Below are 16,628 nucleotides of genomic sequence, written 5' to 3' on the forward strand. Positions count from 1 at the left end.
AATTAATTTAGGAGATTACTGACCGTAGGTATCTATCTATCCATCTATAATCTATCATCTATCTATAGGAATCTCTAATATTGAACAAGTAGATCAACTAATCTCAGATTACGTGTGAGTTGAAATAAAAAACACGAAGTGTTCTATGAAAAGTTCCAATCTTTGAAAGCTGACATGTAGTTTAGAATCATTTCTTTGTAAATTAGCTGCATCCAGTCATTACCATGACATTGGCATCATGGAACCATGACCACATATGTGTCTGGAGATAGTGGCATTTTTATAACGGCACATTTCATGCTTTGACAGATACAGTGAGGGGAAAAGTTTCAGACACCTCTGAAAGGTTTACACAATCTTAAATATCATGAAATATTTGTTGTAAAGTCTTTTTGTGTGTTTCTAAGGGTGTGGCCTTGCATCAGACAGACACAAATACCAAATGATATATTTTTTGTTTGTTGTTACAAGAGAAAAACTTAACAAAACTAAATTCTACCAAATTTCTCGGTTTTATGGAACCAGTCAATTTTCAGTTTTAATGTCTTTTTAGGATGTGTTTATTTTTATGATTGTACTAAAATAAATGACTCTTGAAGACCTCAAAGTGATTCTTAATGCAGTATTTCAGAATGTATGGGATGTCCAAAAACTTTTTCCCACTGCTGCATTTAACAACAATCTGATCTGCTGATGTTAGCAGACAAACAAGTGAAGGTTTCAGGCTTTTATCTAGAATTGTTCTTGAGATATTCATCTTCAAACAGCCTCAAATTTCAATGTGAGAAAAGAAAAACGAGTGAACTGGGTCTACAGTCCACTGAAAAACCTCTAAGAAAGTATCTGACATATTGGGTGATGTGTATGACCCAGCCACCCACAGCTGGTTGGGTGTCATGTGGCTCTGCGTTCTGATGGATGATTGTCCAACCACTGCCACAAGTATGAAGGTCATCCTGCAGGCGTGGCAGGAACACGGAGTGGAAACACAATATATGTGTCATCTGGCCATGCTGAGGGAACCCTCTGCTTCAAGCTAGTGGAGAACATCATAGTAGGTAGAGTCCCTATATTATCAGAGTATCGACATGACGGGTCCGAAAATATTTTGGTCATGTGATCTATATGCGCCATTTTGTTTCCTATTCATGAACGCCGGGTTTTCTGTTAACGTTGTTTACACTGCAGAGAGTAATTCTAGGTCCTTTTTCGCTTCTTAAATACCTGAAAAATGACAGGCTGTTGTGCCTTTGGGTGCACAAATCGATCGTAGAAGGGATTCCACATGTTTAGATTTCCCAGTAATAGTCAAAGAAGGAACTGTGGAAAATAAAGTCCGGAGAGTGGGATGGAAACCGACTTCATCGTTTTTGTGCCAGGTTAGTCCCATGTTTGTACTTTCATGTTATGGTGTATGGGTGAATGACAGATAGAAAAGTTTGATGTGATTTTAGGCAGTTGTGGTTATTTTGACTTTGACCATATTCATGCATGGAGATGTGTTACTGGTGACTGTTGGGTACCGTAACCCGTTAAACTTCCGTATTCGGGCTGTCTTGAGATGTGCAAACGTATTTTGCTAAATTTACCGAAGCTGCAAACTCGATGATAGAAACATTATACACCCATGGAAAGCTTAGATTCTCATGAATCCACCGGTATAAACCACTTTCAGATGTGATTACCACAGCGGGTAATATAAACACATTTGTCCAACAAATAACGTAAACAGCAAAACTCACCTTTGAAGGCTCATAACTAGTCACAGATGAAAATATTCCACTAAAAACGGCCATAATCCAACCTTGGACATCCAGAAAAAACAAGCCAGTAATATTTTGTCCAAAACATGTCTTCAAATCAGTAAACAATCCACAAGTAGCAAGTTTTTGTGAATGTGCACCTCGCGCAGCGCGTCCCATATTGAGTGAATAGAAACAAAATGGCTTCAAATCCCCAGTTGTCGCTGCTCTGATAATACAGGAGCTCTAATAGTAGGTGCTGGTTACTGCCCCCTACAGGTCTCTACACAGTCCTTAATCCTGGAGAATTAGAAAATGACTAAAAAATATATTTCAACTTTATATAATAAAAAATTAACTTACGCTCACTTCTCACATGACTAATTAACCCTGTCCTGTGGGTCAAAATGGACTCATTTTAAAGTTTGAAAATGTGGGAAGAAATATATATTTTCACAGTGAAACTTCTGATGTCCATGTTTTCAACATTTTTGGGAAATCTTTGAACATTTTTAGGTGGAAATAAAAACTTAAAAATATTTCTAAAGAACATTCACAAAAAATCAACCAAAATCCAGCGAAATTCACGGGATTGTTGATGATGTTTTTAAAGAAATATTAGAAGTTTTACTGAAATGTATGTAATCACTTTAGATATTTTTAGGATTTTTTTTGGAAGATTTTTACTCATTTTTTAAAAAATAGTGACAACAATTTTCTTGCCAAATTTGGGTGATTTTTGAAAAGAAAACTTTTATAAAATTACTGGAATTTTCTTCCTGAAGGTTTTGCAAATTTTCAGAAATTTGGGGAATTTTTTTAGACGAGGAAACAATGTTTTTTGTGCCTGTAAATGAGGACAACAGGAGGGTTAAAACATTAAAAGGCAACATTATTAAGGTTTCTTTTATCAAACGTTTTTCATCAACAAGTACACAAAATAGATTAAAAATATAATCTAACATATTTACTGATTAAAAACTTTGAATTTCTTCTTTATGTTGTTCTTATGCATAACTCACTATTTCAAACTGGCTCATGTTACTTCCATGTGATCTGCCATTAAAACGACCACATTCTACCATAAACACTGTAAATAATAACACACCTGCTCAAAGTTAAAGGCCAACATACGACCCAAACATGACATGGATTTGGTGCCACTTTCAACTCAGATGATCTCTTCTGTTAAACAAACCGTTGATTGTGAATCTTTTTTCCAGATATGAAGCTGCTCCTTCCAGGTCCACAGACAGTAAACAAAACAAAGCTCTCTGTAAAAACCCTCAGAATGTTGAATAGAATAAATGTGGACAGTTTCATGACTGGAAGAGAAGATTTCTGGATCATTTTGTGTCTCATTTGTGTCATCATGTGTTTTGTTTTGGTCAGTTTACGTCTTTCTGTCTGGTTTTAAACATTTTGCATCTTTTCATGTTATTTTTCTTCCATTTTGGTCATTTTGTGTGTTTTTAAGATTGTTTCTGTTTAAAATTGTTCATCTTGTCAGTTCTTTGGTCAGTTCACGTCTATTTCATCGTTCTGTGACTCAGTGGCCATTTCTGTTTCAGTTTTCATCTCATTTTTGCTCTGAATTGCTCATTTTATCTCTCATTTTGGTCATTTTCCATCACTTTAAAGTTGTTTTTGTTCAATTTTGGTGATTTTGCATCTTATTGGATCATTTTGTGCATTTCAGCATGTCTTTAGAAAAAAATGTATCAATCAGACTGTAAATGATCTATGAACAAACCTCTGTGTAAAACCTTCAGAATGTTGAATAGAATAAATTTGGACCGTGATGAATGTGTGTTGCTGTAGTCCCCTCTGTTAAATGGCATCAAAACAATGGTCAACGTGAACAAATCATGAGTGTTGACATTGACTCACAACAGTACCTCTCAACTGTTCTAATTTTGATCTGTTTAGGAGAACAATGTGATGAGTGCACCGAGAGATCCAATACAGGGAGCTTTCCTTTTTCAAAGATCATTAGAAGGACAGAAGACAAAGTAAGTTTCAGCAAACAGCTTTTTATTTTCTAATGAGCCAATCTATAGTATTTAAAGTGCAGAGTTATTTGTGTTAGATTTGAACAAAATCCTTCCAACAGTGTAAGGACTTAGTCTTTCTACTTTCATTTGCAATTGTTCTAGAAACCTATCATCTGGGTCAGGTGGTCACTCTGCAGCACAAGGAGTACTATCCCACATTGGATCTGATGTTAATATTTCCCTTAGACATGGTAAATTGACTGACTGGCTGATATTGTAGAGTTAGTAAATATAGGCAGTTAACAAAAGGAAATGAATGCTGCTTTGTGGAGGTACCAGAATTTGGCCATTTAACAAAAAAAATCTAATGCTAATATTCTTTTATTTCACCAGACTGTTATTGTTTCCACTTCAATGAATGATGCTGTTGTACATGTATAGTAATTTTATTCATCTTCATGCATACAGTGTTTGTGTACAGTATGCGTGATCATATTTTAAAATATATATATTAACAAGGCCAACAACAACAATGTGTTGTGTTACAGGTGCTTCTTCAGTGGCGTCCCTGCACAACATGGTAAATGTCAAATAATGTCTTGTCTACTTTTGCAGTGAGAGGACAGATTTGGTAAATAGTCAGCACTGGCAGTCCACAACAAATGCAGGGTGTTGCACAGGCAGATTCTAGATGACATCGTGTTATGTAAGACATCCTTGTAGGTTTTTCATCTTTCTGCTCTCTGTGAAAGAGCAAAATTGTATTTGATTAAGTCACAGACAACTTCAAGTATTTGTAAAATGAATTTAAATGAAGTAAAATGATTTATTGACAGGTAACACACAACACAGTGTGAAGTCAAAGACTTAACAGTGGGAGGGAAGCAATGCTATATAACCTTAGGTCTGATGAGAAACTTGGAGCTTGGCCGGGCATTTCTCTTTAGAGGTGTTCTGTTTCTCCATCCAGCCTCAGTTGTGATCATGTGGTTATGTGATGAAGACTTTGGACAGCAGGTATAAAAAAGTTTGCTGGTGCAATTGAAACACTTTTGTTTGCACAAGTAAAATGTGGTAACTGCAAGCTGTTTCTTCTGAGATCCGTTTATGATGTGCTGTATTGTTTTATGATGACCAATTTTAAGAACTTATTTATTGTGGCAGGGCACTACATAATTACACAATTACATGTAAGTATGAATAGTATATTGCTTTATTTTTTAATAGTATCTTAGTTTCATGAAGCAAGTTCAGTATAAACAGGCTTACTTTGTGTACACCGGCTCCACAAAAACTAAAGCCTCAGTCAGAGTTAATGGTGGTTGTCAGGTTTCTTTGTTAACTCAGACTTTCTACTTCAGATCCTGTGAGTCACAAAAAGGGGGGGTGTTAACACCAAATGGACGTCTCATGTACCAGCTGCTTCAGTCAACTGGTTGTTATAGTTGATAGCTACAAGGAATATGAAAAATGATGATGGTGGAAAGCAGCTACTGCAAATGATGCAAGACAGGAATGCTGGTAGAAAGCTGTTAAACGTGCGTGAAGAATTTATTTTACCCATCAATGTAGACGCCTTTTTGAACTGGCTGCTGCACATTACAGCTGTTAAACTTTAAACTTCATGTATTGAGACGTTATATTGAAGAAGTGCACTTTGGTCAGGGGTGGTCTGATAATGCAGGAAGTCACTGTAGTTCAGTCGCTTTGAGTTCTTTTGTTCACACATAAAATGAATAGACAGATCTTGAACGTTTTCACTGAAACTGTCAAAGTAATCAAGATCTGTCTGTTCATTTTATGTCTGAATAAAAGAGCTTTAAACTACTATAATAACAAGAAGACATGATGAACACTTCTGAGCAATCACTTTATTTATCGGTCAAATCAAGGTGAAATTAATGTCATTGATTAAATATTCTTGGTAATATATACCAGTAGATTTTTGGCACCAAATCAGGACCAAAAATAAAAAAATATATTTATGTGATTTCTGCATCACCAACTCAATACACGTTGGGTTTCTATGACAACACAATGCAAACAGTATGAGAAACTGTATCTTCATGGTTTTGTTCAGTGGCTTTAGTGACATAAAGCTCATCAGGTTTGCACGTACAACATCAGATAAAGATCCTCAGCTGAGAATCTGTTTTTCTTGTGGAGAATCGTCAGTAAAAGCTTCAGTTAATAGGAGACGCTTCTTCCAGCCAATTTAAATGTGTGTGTGTATCCAACACTTGACTGTACACAAGACGAAAGATCATTTTTATTTATTGCATTAATGCAGTTACTATAATATTTACCTCGGCATTCCTTATTATTGTTGGAAATTCTACAATACAGATTTGCCTATTGTCAAACATTCTGCTGCTGCCAGCACATAAAAGGACTGAAAACATGGATACAAACCATGATAATATTTAATGCTTTTATATACGGGAAAGTCTTGATGGATCACACTGCCCTGGAGGAGGAGGAGGAGGAGGAGGAGGAGGAAGAGGAAAAGGAGGACCTCGTTCACAATGACGACCACGCCTGAAACCTGCTGTTCATGAATTTTGTTATTTTGCAATAAAGCACACTGTTCAAAATCCTGTTTTTATTTTCTTTGTTACTGATTTTGTGTTGAAAGAAAGTATTGCTGCTGATAAAGTATAAAGTCTATCATTTATCAAATAATTCCTTCAGAATGATGAAGGTTTCTGTACCAGAAGACTGTTTATGGGATGTTTTGGAGTATATATTCAATGTATTGACAAGGAGAATTCACTGCACATCTTCAGAAACATCTGCAAACTGCATCTAAAATGTATTACAAAAAGCGTTTTGAAAAGGTTGAATAAATGTGGCACAGTGAACCTTTCAGCCCTGGTTTTCAAGAAGGAACATGTAATTTCAATGCAGACACACTAGGTGTCGCTGTTCTGTCTGGTCGCTGCAGCACAGCTTTAATATTTAGCCACGCTCTGATTGGTTACAGAACGACGAAAGCGGAGTGAAGCGCGCACTTCCGGTCCTAAATGAAAGCGTTCCGGTAAGCAACATACAAAGTAAATCAGAAATCCAAACTGCTGCCGTGTAGCTGGAATGAAGTCTCCACGAGGCTATTCCAAAAGGCCGATCTGGCCCATGGCAGTGTTAAAGTATGAATGACATGACAGCTCGGGGAAAACTACGAGGGAGACTGAATCAACACTCATTCCAGTTTTCTCCTTTCGTGTCAAACTTATTATTCAGTATATTTAGTCAAGTAAAAAACGCTAGCAGAGCCACCCCAGGGAAGGAAACAGATCCATGTCACTGTCAGAATAAAACACCACGCAGGAGAATTATTATTAAAACACACTGAGGACGAAGGGAGGATTTATTTTCCCGTCTTTTCTTGTGGTACTTGACAGAAGACATGACACCACCGCGCTGTATCCACAAACATGTGACTGCAGCATCCATTTAACAAGCAACAAACGCATTTTGAATACGTTACAGATCAACGTAACGCCGGACCAATTACGTTTCTGTTGCAACGTGATTGAAAATGCATTTTAGTTGTCTGAGAACATAATTTTGTGGAGACAGGGTTGCTCATAGTGATGCTTGCTCTGTCTGGCACAATAACAGTAAAACATCCATCAGGTCTTCCTCAGTCTCTCACAGAGTTTCAGTTTATTTGGACGTTCCTGCTGGAACTCTGTCCTTCTACAGAGTCTCCTCTGACTCTCTGATCCACCTCCACACCTTCAACACCACATTCACTCATCCTCTCTATCCTGGATTCTGGTTCTATCCTGGTTCCTCCTCAGTGTTTCTATGCTGAGTTGAGTCTCCAGAGTCTCCTCCTGGTAGATAAACAGTGTTGAACAGATAGTTGAGTCTCTCCATGACTCTGTCCCTCACAAACATGTTTTCACATTCATGGATTAAATGTGTTTCTTTGTCAAATCCTTCTAAATGATTCCTTGTAAACTTGTTCCTCTTCAAAGATGGAAGTTGTGATTCTTCCAGGAGCCAAATGTGGTGTTTGCGTCTTTTTCCAGTCAAATGTTGAGAGTGAAAATCAGGATGTGGTGTTCCTCTGACGCTCACTTGAACTAAAAGCATTTGAGCTGCACAAAGTGTGAAATGAGAGAGGAAGCAGTGAATCTCCAAACTGCTGACAGACTTTCACACATTATTGTCCAGTGAAAATCAGCTTTTTGTGCAGCCACACTTGATCCTGATGTGAGTCTTTAAGTCCTGTTCTAGTGATGAAATGAAACTAAAAATCCTGACTCTGAGTTCTTCATTACAAGCACACATTATATCATCTGTTTATTTTTCATCTGCTTTATTCTACTCAACATTTAACAGGATTATAAAAAATACATTTAAAGTCTGTCAAGAATCATACAGGTATGAGATCCATGAATCAGCCATAAGAATGGGGCTCTGGCAGAGTGACAGCAAAATAAGGGAACACAGTATGAGATTATAACCTGTGATTTAGAATCAAATAATGCTATAACCTGATGAATGTGTGTGAACTACACAAATGCCTGTTTTTTTCATCCATCCATCCATCCATTCTCTATACACCGCTTTATCCTCACTAGGGTCATGGGGGGTGCTGGAGTCTATCCCAGCTGACTCGGGCGAAGGCAGGGGACACCCTGGACAGGTCACCAGTCTGTCACAGGGCTACATATACAGACACACAATCACACTCACATTCACACCTACGGACAACTTAGAGTAATCAATCAACCTCAGCTTTTTTGGACTGTGGGAGGAAACCGGAGTACCCGGAGAAAACCCACACATGCACAGGGAGAACATGCAAACTCCATGCAGAAAGATCCCAGGCCCAGGCCAGGATTTGAACCGGGGATCTTCTTGCTGCAAGGCGAAAGTGCTAACCACTGTGCAGTCTATAAAGCATTATCCTGCAATTAAAGTCAACAGATTGGAACTTCTATTTATCCCTATCACAGTGGTTAGATATATATATTTTCTTGGAGTCTATAAAGTCAGGTTAATGCGTACATCACAACAGTAAAGGTTCTGTAAGGTTACCTAGTCAGTCCACATTTATTCTATTCAACATTCTGAAAGTTTTTACAGAAACGTTTGTTCATATATCATTTACAGTCTCATTTATGACACTTTTCCCCTAAAAACAGACTGAAATGCACAAAATGAGACATAAAATGAAACAAAAAAACCTTAAACTGATGCAAAATGTCCAAAATGATACAAAAAATAATCTTAATGAGACACAAAATGTCCACAATGGAACAAAAACCTTTAAAAGCACGAAAAATGAGGAGTAAAAACAATCCTAAAGACAAAAAGTGACCAAGGTTAGAGACCAAATGATGAAAATGAGCCTCAATGAGACACAAAATGACCAAATTCAACAAAAACAGCCTTTAAGTCACCAAAATGGAAAAAAACAAAAAGATGAAAAATGACAACATTTTATCCACTAACACCCCTAAGGATGCAAACTGAACAAAATAAGGCACAAAATGAGCAAATGTTAGCTTGTAAGTGTTGTGAAAACTTCAGTCTAACATGTCAGTGTGTAGTTTGATATCTGGAGCTGAGTTGCAGCTCGTTGTCTGGACTTCTGTCTTACCTGAATGTTTCCTATCTGGCTGAGGAGGCTTCATTTTTCTGTCACAGTCTTTGCTCACAATGTCTTCACAAGTTTCACACTTGAAATCTTCACCACAACTCTCCAATATCTCCAAGCTTTGTGTGTTAAACTGACTTTCTCAAGTGTTTCCATGTTTTTCTTCAGAATATGGAATGTGGTAACAGTTGTTAGTTCTTCTCTCTGACATCACAATGGACTTTTAAAAAATGCATTTACTGTCTTAGTACTTGTTCTCTGTGCAATGACAGTAAAGTTGGATCTAATCTAATCTATAAAATGACCAAAATGAGACAAAAATGGACAAAATGTTTCAGTGGTGAGAAAAAGACCCAAACAGAGTCTACTGAACGGTCCAACAATGTTATGGGACAGTTCAAATGGGACACAAAATGACCAAAATGGAACATAAAACATCCGACCAAGATAGAAAATACCACAATGAGCCATAAAATTAGAAAAGGGACATCAAATGTGAAACAAAAAGATAAAAGTGTCCAAAATGGGACTAAAATTCAGCAAAAATGATGAAAATGAGACACAAAATGTCGAAAATGAACAAAAACAACCTTAAAGTGATGCAAAATGACTAAAATGAGAGATAAAATGAGCAATTCAGAGTTAAAATGAGATGAAAACTGAAACAGAAATGGCCACTGAGTCACAGAATGATGAAATAGACGTGAACTGACCAAAAGAACTAACAAGATGAACAATTTTAAACAGAAACAAACTTAAAAACACACAAAATGACCAAAATGAACCACAAAATGGTCAAAATTAAGGCACAAAATGACCAAAATGGAAGAAAAAAAAAATAACATGAAAAGATGCAAAATGTTTAAAACCAGACAGAAAGACGTAAACTGACCAAAAAAAACACATAATGACACAAATGAGACACAAAATGATCCAGAAATCTTCTCTTACAGTCATGAAACATTCTGAGGGTTTTTACAGAGAGCTTTGTTCATAGATCATTTACAGTCTGATTTATGACACTTTTTTCCCCTAAAAACAGACTGAAATGTACAAAATGATCCAAATGAGATGTTCATTTTGTGTCTCATTTTAGTCATTTTTGTTGCTAATTCTGGTCATGCATTTCTTTAAATAACTAATAATACTGTGGACTCATTATTTAAACTTGAGGTAAATTCTTAGCATACTCAACTGGAAAATACTTTTACTGATTTGCTGTTGTTTGAACCTTAGTGCTGTCTTCGGGTCAAAATGAACCAGGCCACCATGTTTAATAGCATAGAACGGCCCCTAAATGACCTTTTTCAACTTGAAATTTGATCACTTTTCCTCAAGTGACCCCAACATTAGAAAAAGTGAAACATTGTTTTTGTTTATATTTTCATCAAAGCTGTACACCACCAGGGTACAAAGACTGTCTTCAGGTCATTTTTTACCCGGTGTCAGATAGAAAATTGACCCCCATGGAAAAGTGACCGAGGTTACAAAACACTAAATAACTAGCATAATACATAGTGGGGTCAAGATTCTACACCCTGGCTACTTCTGGACTGTTGAGATTGTCATATTTGCAGATTTTCAAATTAATATGGACTAATCTGATATTGCTGAAGCCATGAGGGCAGTTTTCAGGTTTCAGTTCCCAGCAGGTCAGAGATCAGATTTTTTTCAGTCATCCAGGAGTAACAAGAAGGACTGTAAAACAAATACTGTGTGCTGCACGTGTGACAAATACAGTTGCAGTCTGTCCTCCATGTGTTAATTAGAGCTTAATATGTTGGGAATATTTTGCTTGAATCTGTTATTTTTTCTATTCTTATGATTGATGTAGGTTATGCATCTTTCGGGTGGGAGCAATGACCCAAAAAATGAGAGAGTACTAGTATCTGGTAGTTGAGTTTTGTAGTTTTATATTCCATTGTACAGTATACAGTACACTGTTGTTTCCCTTCAAAAATTCATTTCAAGTTCATTTCTGCACATTTCTGGTACTTTATTAGGCTATAGAAGTATTATCTCCTGCAAAACAAGAAATGTTTACATCTATGCAGTACCTTTAGCAGCAATAATAGTGATAATAAACCTCTACTTATAGAAAGAAAACAGTTACAGCATGAACAATGGTATAAAAACGAATGGTGTTCACTGATTAAATACAGTCTTTCTACCCTCTGAGGAAGCAAAAACAGGCATTCACAAAGTGTGTGATGCATGACAGGTTGTTTCTTCATGTAAAATAGATTTTTGGTTAAAAATTCCATTAAGCTGCTCTATTTTAGAGGCTCAGTGGAGGCAGGTCATTTCTGACCCTGAGGACAGGAGGAGTGTTCAGGACGTTCAGACAATACAAGGGTTCAATGTGCTGTATGACGACACAATGAGATCCTACGAACAAATCACACAGATGACCTATGTGGTGACAATAGAAGAAATAAATAGCATAAGACCTTTATCTAACCAGCAGAAACTGCAGCACAGCTTCACCTGTTTTTAACATTTCTGGTTTTGACATTTGCAGGAGTGTATCAGCTACTACTAGTAAAACCACGTGTCTGTTGCTTGAAAACATAATAATGTTGGTTATGTCTTTGATATCTGACTCAGAGTTATTCTTGCTGGGGCTCTTCAATGTTACATTAATTATGAAACAACATGTACATGTACATCTGTTTGAAAACATTCAAAACATTTCATGAAGCAGTCATGGAGCTGCACGTTTTATTACAACTTTATTTCACGTCCAGATCTCCTCTGCTGCAGTGACACACTCTGTTGTGTCCTACTGTCACAATGTCTCTGTATCTCGTTGCCTCCTTTTACTTGAAAGACAGCAGAGCTCAAGCTGAGTGGATTCCAGTAGTATGTTCACACCTGAACAGCCATGTTCTCTCAGCAGGATGTGAAAATGTTCCAAACAGCTTCACAATATCTCCAATCAGTGCTCTGCTGATGAAGGATGTCATGATAGCAGAAATGTAGCAGTCTGTACCAATACCATATCCATCCAGACATTCAGTTTGGTTCTTCTGCCTGCTGCTCCACCACCACAGTCCAGACTCCATCTGGTCTAATCATCAAGGATTGCTTACATACTTCCTCACAGTTGTTGTTGAACCACAGACTAAAGCTGCTTTAAATCTAAAACATCTACTTTTAACCTGTACCAACTCTTACATGTTGTTTCAACCTTAATTCTGACATTATGTTTTCCACAGATGTTTCAGGATCAGGACTTCTCAGCTGTGTGGATTCTCATGTGGGCTTTTAATTGATAACTATATTTAAAGCTTTTTCCACAGGTTCCACAAGAATATGGCTTCTCACCTGTGTGACGTCTTAAGTGGACAGTCAAATGGTCCTGTCGACTAAAGCTTTCACCACAGGTTCCACAAGAATATGGTTTTCCCATTTTGTGAACTGCCATGTGCCTATTATGTGCTGATGAACCAGAAAATCTTTTTCCACAAATGTGACAAACATATGGTTTCTCACCTGTGTGACGTCTCATGTGTTCAGTCAAAGAGGTCCGTCGAATAAAGCTTTTTTCACAGGTTCCACAAGAATATGGCTTCTCACCTGTGTGACGTCTCATGTGGTCAGTCAAAGAGGTCCGTTGACTGAAGCTTTTTTCACAGGTTCCACAAGAATATGGCTTCTCACCTGTGTGACATCTCATGTGGTCAGTCAAAGAGGTCCGTTGACTAAAGCTTTTTTCACAGGTTCCACAAGAATATGGCTTCTCACCTGTGTGACATCTCATGTGGTCAGTCAAAGAGGTCCGTTGACTAAAGCTTTTTTCACAGGTTCCACAAACATACGGCTTCTCACCTGTGTGACATCTCATGTGAACAGTCAAATGGACCCGTTTACTGAAGCTTTTTCCACAGGTTCCACAAGAATATGGCTTCTCACCTGTGTGAAGTCTCATGTGGTCAGTCAAAGAGGTCCGTTGACTAAAGCTTTTTTCACAGGTTCCACAAACATACGGCTTCTCACCTGTGTGACATCTCATGTGAACAGTCAAATGGACCCGTTGACTGAAGCTTTTTCCACAGGTTTCACAAGAATATGGCTTCTCACCTGTGTGGGTTTTGTGATGTTTGATTAAATCTGATTTACAACAAAAAGCTTTTCCACAGACTTTGCAAGTTACAGATTTTGTTGCCTTGTCATTATCACACTGTCTCGCTGATGTTGGAGCATTGTCTACATCATTACTGTGACTGTTGTTACTCTGATGTCTTGGTTTCAGCTCGATACATCTAGTTGATCCTGAGTCTACATCCTTGCTTCCTTCCTGATCTGGGCTCAGAGCTACACAAGAGATGTGAAACAGGAGCTGATCACTGTTTGGTTTTGGTTCACTGTGGTCACTTTCCTCATCAGCAGGAGTCACCTCAAAGGTATCAGTCTCCTGTTTCAATCCAATTAACTCTTCCTCCTGACTGGAGCAGAGTTCATCCTGTTCCACTTTAATTTGTGGTAACCCTGGGTCTAATTGGTGCAGACTGGTGCACAATTCTTCCTGTTCCATTTTAATTTGAGAAATCTCTGGGTTTGATTGGTCCTGACTGGTGCAGAGTTCCTCCTGCTGGTCTTTAATCCGTGGAGGCTCTGGGTCCTCATGGTCCACCATGGAGTTTCTCTCCTGGTCATGGGGCTGATGGTCAACAACAGTCTTCTCATTCTCACAGACATAAGACTGTGGGAGCTCTGGAGGGACAAAGAGACAAAAGATAATGGTTACTACTGTGATGATGAGAGAACACACATCTGTCACTTTGTCCAGGACTGGCTGTCTTCAACAGAATCAGCTCAAGAGTCAAATGTTTGATGCAAAAATAATATGATGGTTTATAATAGAAGTCTGGGAGCCATGAAACAGCAGCAGGAATGATACAAGCATCTCCAAATGACTGAACATTTCTATGAACACGTTGTTCCACAGTGGATACAGGATCACAAAGTTCTAATGGTAAACACCACTGGGTACTTTTCTACACACCACACAGACAGGTTTGATGGGGATCCATTAAAATCTGTCTGAATAAAGCTGCTGTCCTCTTCAGCTTCAAACCTGTCAGGACATTTGGATTTTAATGTTATTCTTATTTTACTGCTGGTTACTGTACTGTTGATTTGACTCATCAGTGAAACCCAACATGTTAATAGTGGAATGCAGTTGAACACATTACTTCTATACTCTCTAACTCTGTACGTGCGCTTTCTTTAGATCATGAATGATCTCTATACATGGAATTATGTCTCTGGACTGAAATGATGGAATGACTGAGTCCTCTGTCAGAGTTTTATTATTAAACTGTTTGATAACACAATGCAGTTGCTGTCAGTGTGGAGTAGTTCAGATAAACACTTCCAGCACCTCTGAACAGGAAACTTTGGTTCTTGCTTCCAGGGTCAATCAACACAACGATCACGTTTTTAAAACTCCACAGAGCATCAACTAACAGACTCCATATTATGAGCCCATTCTCTCTTCCTCACAGTGTGTCTCAGTTCATCTGAACACTTCATGATGTTCTACATGCTAGAAGTGGAATTCTTCACCATCAAAACACATACACACCTATGGGTTGTAAGGGGATGTGTGGTTTCCAGATGACATCCAGCAGTCTGCGCTGACGATCGATCTCCTCCTGGTACTGGACGATGGTTTTTTCAAACTCTGAGAATATTTCTCCAGCAGCAGCAGCTAGTCTGTCGCTGATCAACTCTCTCAGATACTCAACTGAACACATCGTTACTTTATCGCTCTGATATTTCTCATTCATACTATAATACAGCCGTTTTATAGCTCAGTCCACACAGCAGTGAAGCAAACTCTGCTCATGCTTCTTTGTTTACATCCGCCGGATGTCACACTGTGAAGTTCCGGCAGAAACACTGAGTTACTTTCTTCTTCCTCATTGAATTAGGCAGACTAGACGCATCACTGGCGTATTGCTGCCACCTACTGGATGTTACTCATAGTCCTGAGAGAATCCTCCATATTTTCTTATGCAGTCCTGTGGTCATGAGAAAGTTCAGAAGTTTCTTCATATTTGTCCACTCCTCCATGTTAAGTAGAAAGCAAAGATTAGAAACAGTTCGTCCAGCTGCTCCTTGTCTCTAATGTTTCTTCTGTTGGCATGAGTAGAGCTTACACTTAAGAAGAACATTTCTCACAGTCTCTCGTTCACCTCACTCTCAGTTCCTATCTCTGTGCTTCCCAATCAAAGCCAGTCCACTTTTCAGACTGCAGTGTCTGAGTCTTAGCCAGGTTAGAACAATTGAGTCTCTTCTTGCACCACTGAAGTACCTTCTTACTTTTCCCATTTTACCTTGAAGAGCAAAATCAGTCCCCCTCTTCTTTTGTTTCTTAAAAAGTCAAAGCATTTCTTCCTCAGACTGACTTTAAAAGCACGTGTTTGGAGAGATTGATAGAGCTGGAATGAAAATGTCTTTGGGGAAATCAGCGGCTCCAGATGGACTTACAACCAACTTTGATCCGTTTTTCTGGGCTGATATTAGAGAATGACTGTTTGAAGCATTCAAAGAAGCTTTCAATCAGGGAGTCACACTCATTTTAGTTCAGGTTCCACATTTAGCCCAGTTTGATCTCAAGTGGGCCGGACCGCTTTTTACGACACGATCAGAACCACAAAAGTCAGGTTAAAAAAGACAAAAAAGGAGACAAAAACCAGACAAAATATTGTGAAAATGAGACACAAAACGTTAAAAATAGAGACAAATGACACAAAACAAAAAGGGCAAAAAAATTAGACAACTTACAAAACAGCAAAAAAAACGGATAAACGACAAAAACGAGACAAAAATACACAAAACGGCACGCAAAACAACGAATAAAGCAAAACACAAAATGACAGAAATAAGTCAAAAAACACAAGCGAGAAAAAAAGGAAACAACACGACAAACACGAGAAACAAAGCATGAGATGAACGACAAGTCTGACAAAAAAAGACAAAAAATAACAAAAACTGACAAAATATCACAAAAATGAGACAGAAAAGGACAAAAGAACAATCTAGTATTTGACTTTGTGATCATGGTCTAGAAATGATTTTAAATGGATACTTTGACTCATTTACAATCTGCAGTTCATGTCTTCTCTGGAATTTGGACACTTTGATGATGATTGATGGATTGTGCTCATTTGGTAGAGGATGCTGCTTTTACACTCTTTCTACATTCATTGAAAGCTTCTGACAAGCTTCAGCACCACTTTATTTGACATTCACTGCATTATTTTGGAT

At 37.9% G+C, this 16,628-nt stretch overlaps 2 protein-coding genes across 26 annotated transcripts in view; one reads left to right on the forward strand and one right to left on the reverse strand.

The window, feature by feature from the left end:
• The window catches only part of LOC127531987 (gastrula zinc finger protein XlCGF8.2DB-like), a 387,969-nt gene that overhangs the window by 52,830 nt on the left and 318,511 nt on the right, over nucleotides 1-16,628 (forward strand). For 3 of the 23 annotated variants that reach the window (XR_007939219.1, XR_007939225.1, XR_007939224.1), the window contains exon 5: nucleotides 3,672-4,275. The exons of 14 other annotated variants lie outside the window; for them this stretch is intronic. The gene's annotated coding sequence lies outside the window, so the exon portion shown is untranslated. 6 more of the 23 variants (XR_007939222.1, XR_007939221.1, XR_007939223.1 and 3 more) reach the window with 6 other exon arrangements.
• LOC127531980 (zinc finger protein OZF-like) lies at nucleotides 11,241-15,235 on the reverse strand. Of its 3 annotated transcripts, none has more exons than XM_051942773.1 (3): nucleotides 14,941-15,235; nucleotides 13,182-14,066; nucleotides 11,241-13,097 (listed from the first exon to the last, which is right to left on the reverse strand). In XM_051942773.1, exons 1-3 carry the CDS (start codon nucleotides 15,143-15,145, stop codon nucleotides 12,580-12,582), a joined length of 1,608 nt encoding a protein of 535 aa, XP_051798733.1. In that variant the 5' UTR covers nucleotides 15,146-15,235; the 3' UTR covers nucleotides 11,241-12,579. The 3 variants fall into 3 exon arrangements, with proteins under 3 accessions (XP_051798733.1, XP_051798732.1, XP_051798731.1); XM_051942772.1 differs by having other exon boundaries at nucleotides 11,241-12,845; nucleotides 12,930-14,066; XM_051942771.1 differs by having other exon boundaries at nucleotides 11,241-14,066.

The sequence above is a fragment of the Acanthochromis polyacanthus genome, chromosome 22 (assembly GCF_021347895.1).
Source record: "Acanthochromis polyacanthus isolate Apoly-LR-REF ecotype Palm Island chromosome 22, KAUST_Apoly_ChrSc, whole genome shotgun sequence".
Taxonomy (NCBI): domain Eukaryota; kingdom Metazoa; phylum Chordata; class Actinopteri; family Pomacentridae; genus Acanthochromis; species Acanthochromis polyacanthus.

What these genes read in the sequence shown, in the direction of transcription:
- LOC127531980 (XM_051942771.1), bottom strand. Translation starts at nt 15,145, where the DNA reads ATGAATGAGAAATATCAGAGCGATAAAGTAACGATGTGTTCAGTTGAG. An exon ending in CATCCCCTTACAACCCATAG is followed by an intron (nt 14,067 to 14,940) that starts GTGTGTATGTGT and finishes TTGTCCCTCCAG; the next exon opens with AGCTCCCACAGTCTTATGTC.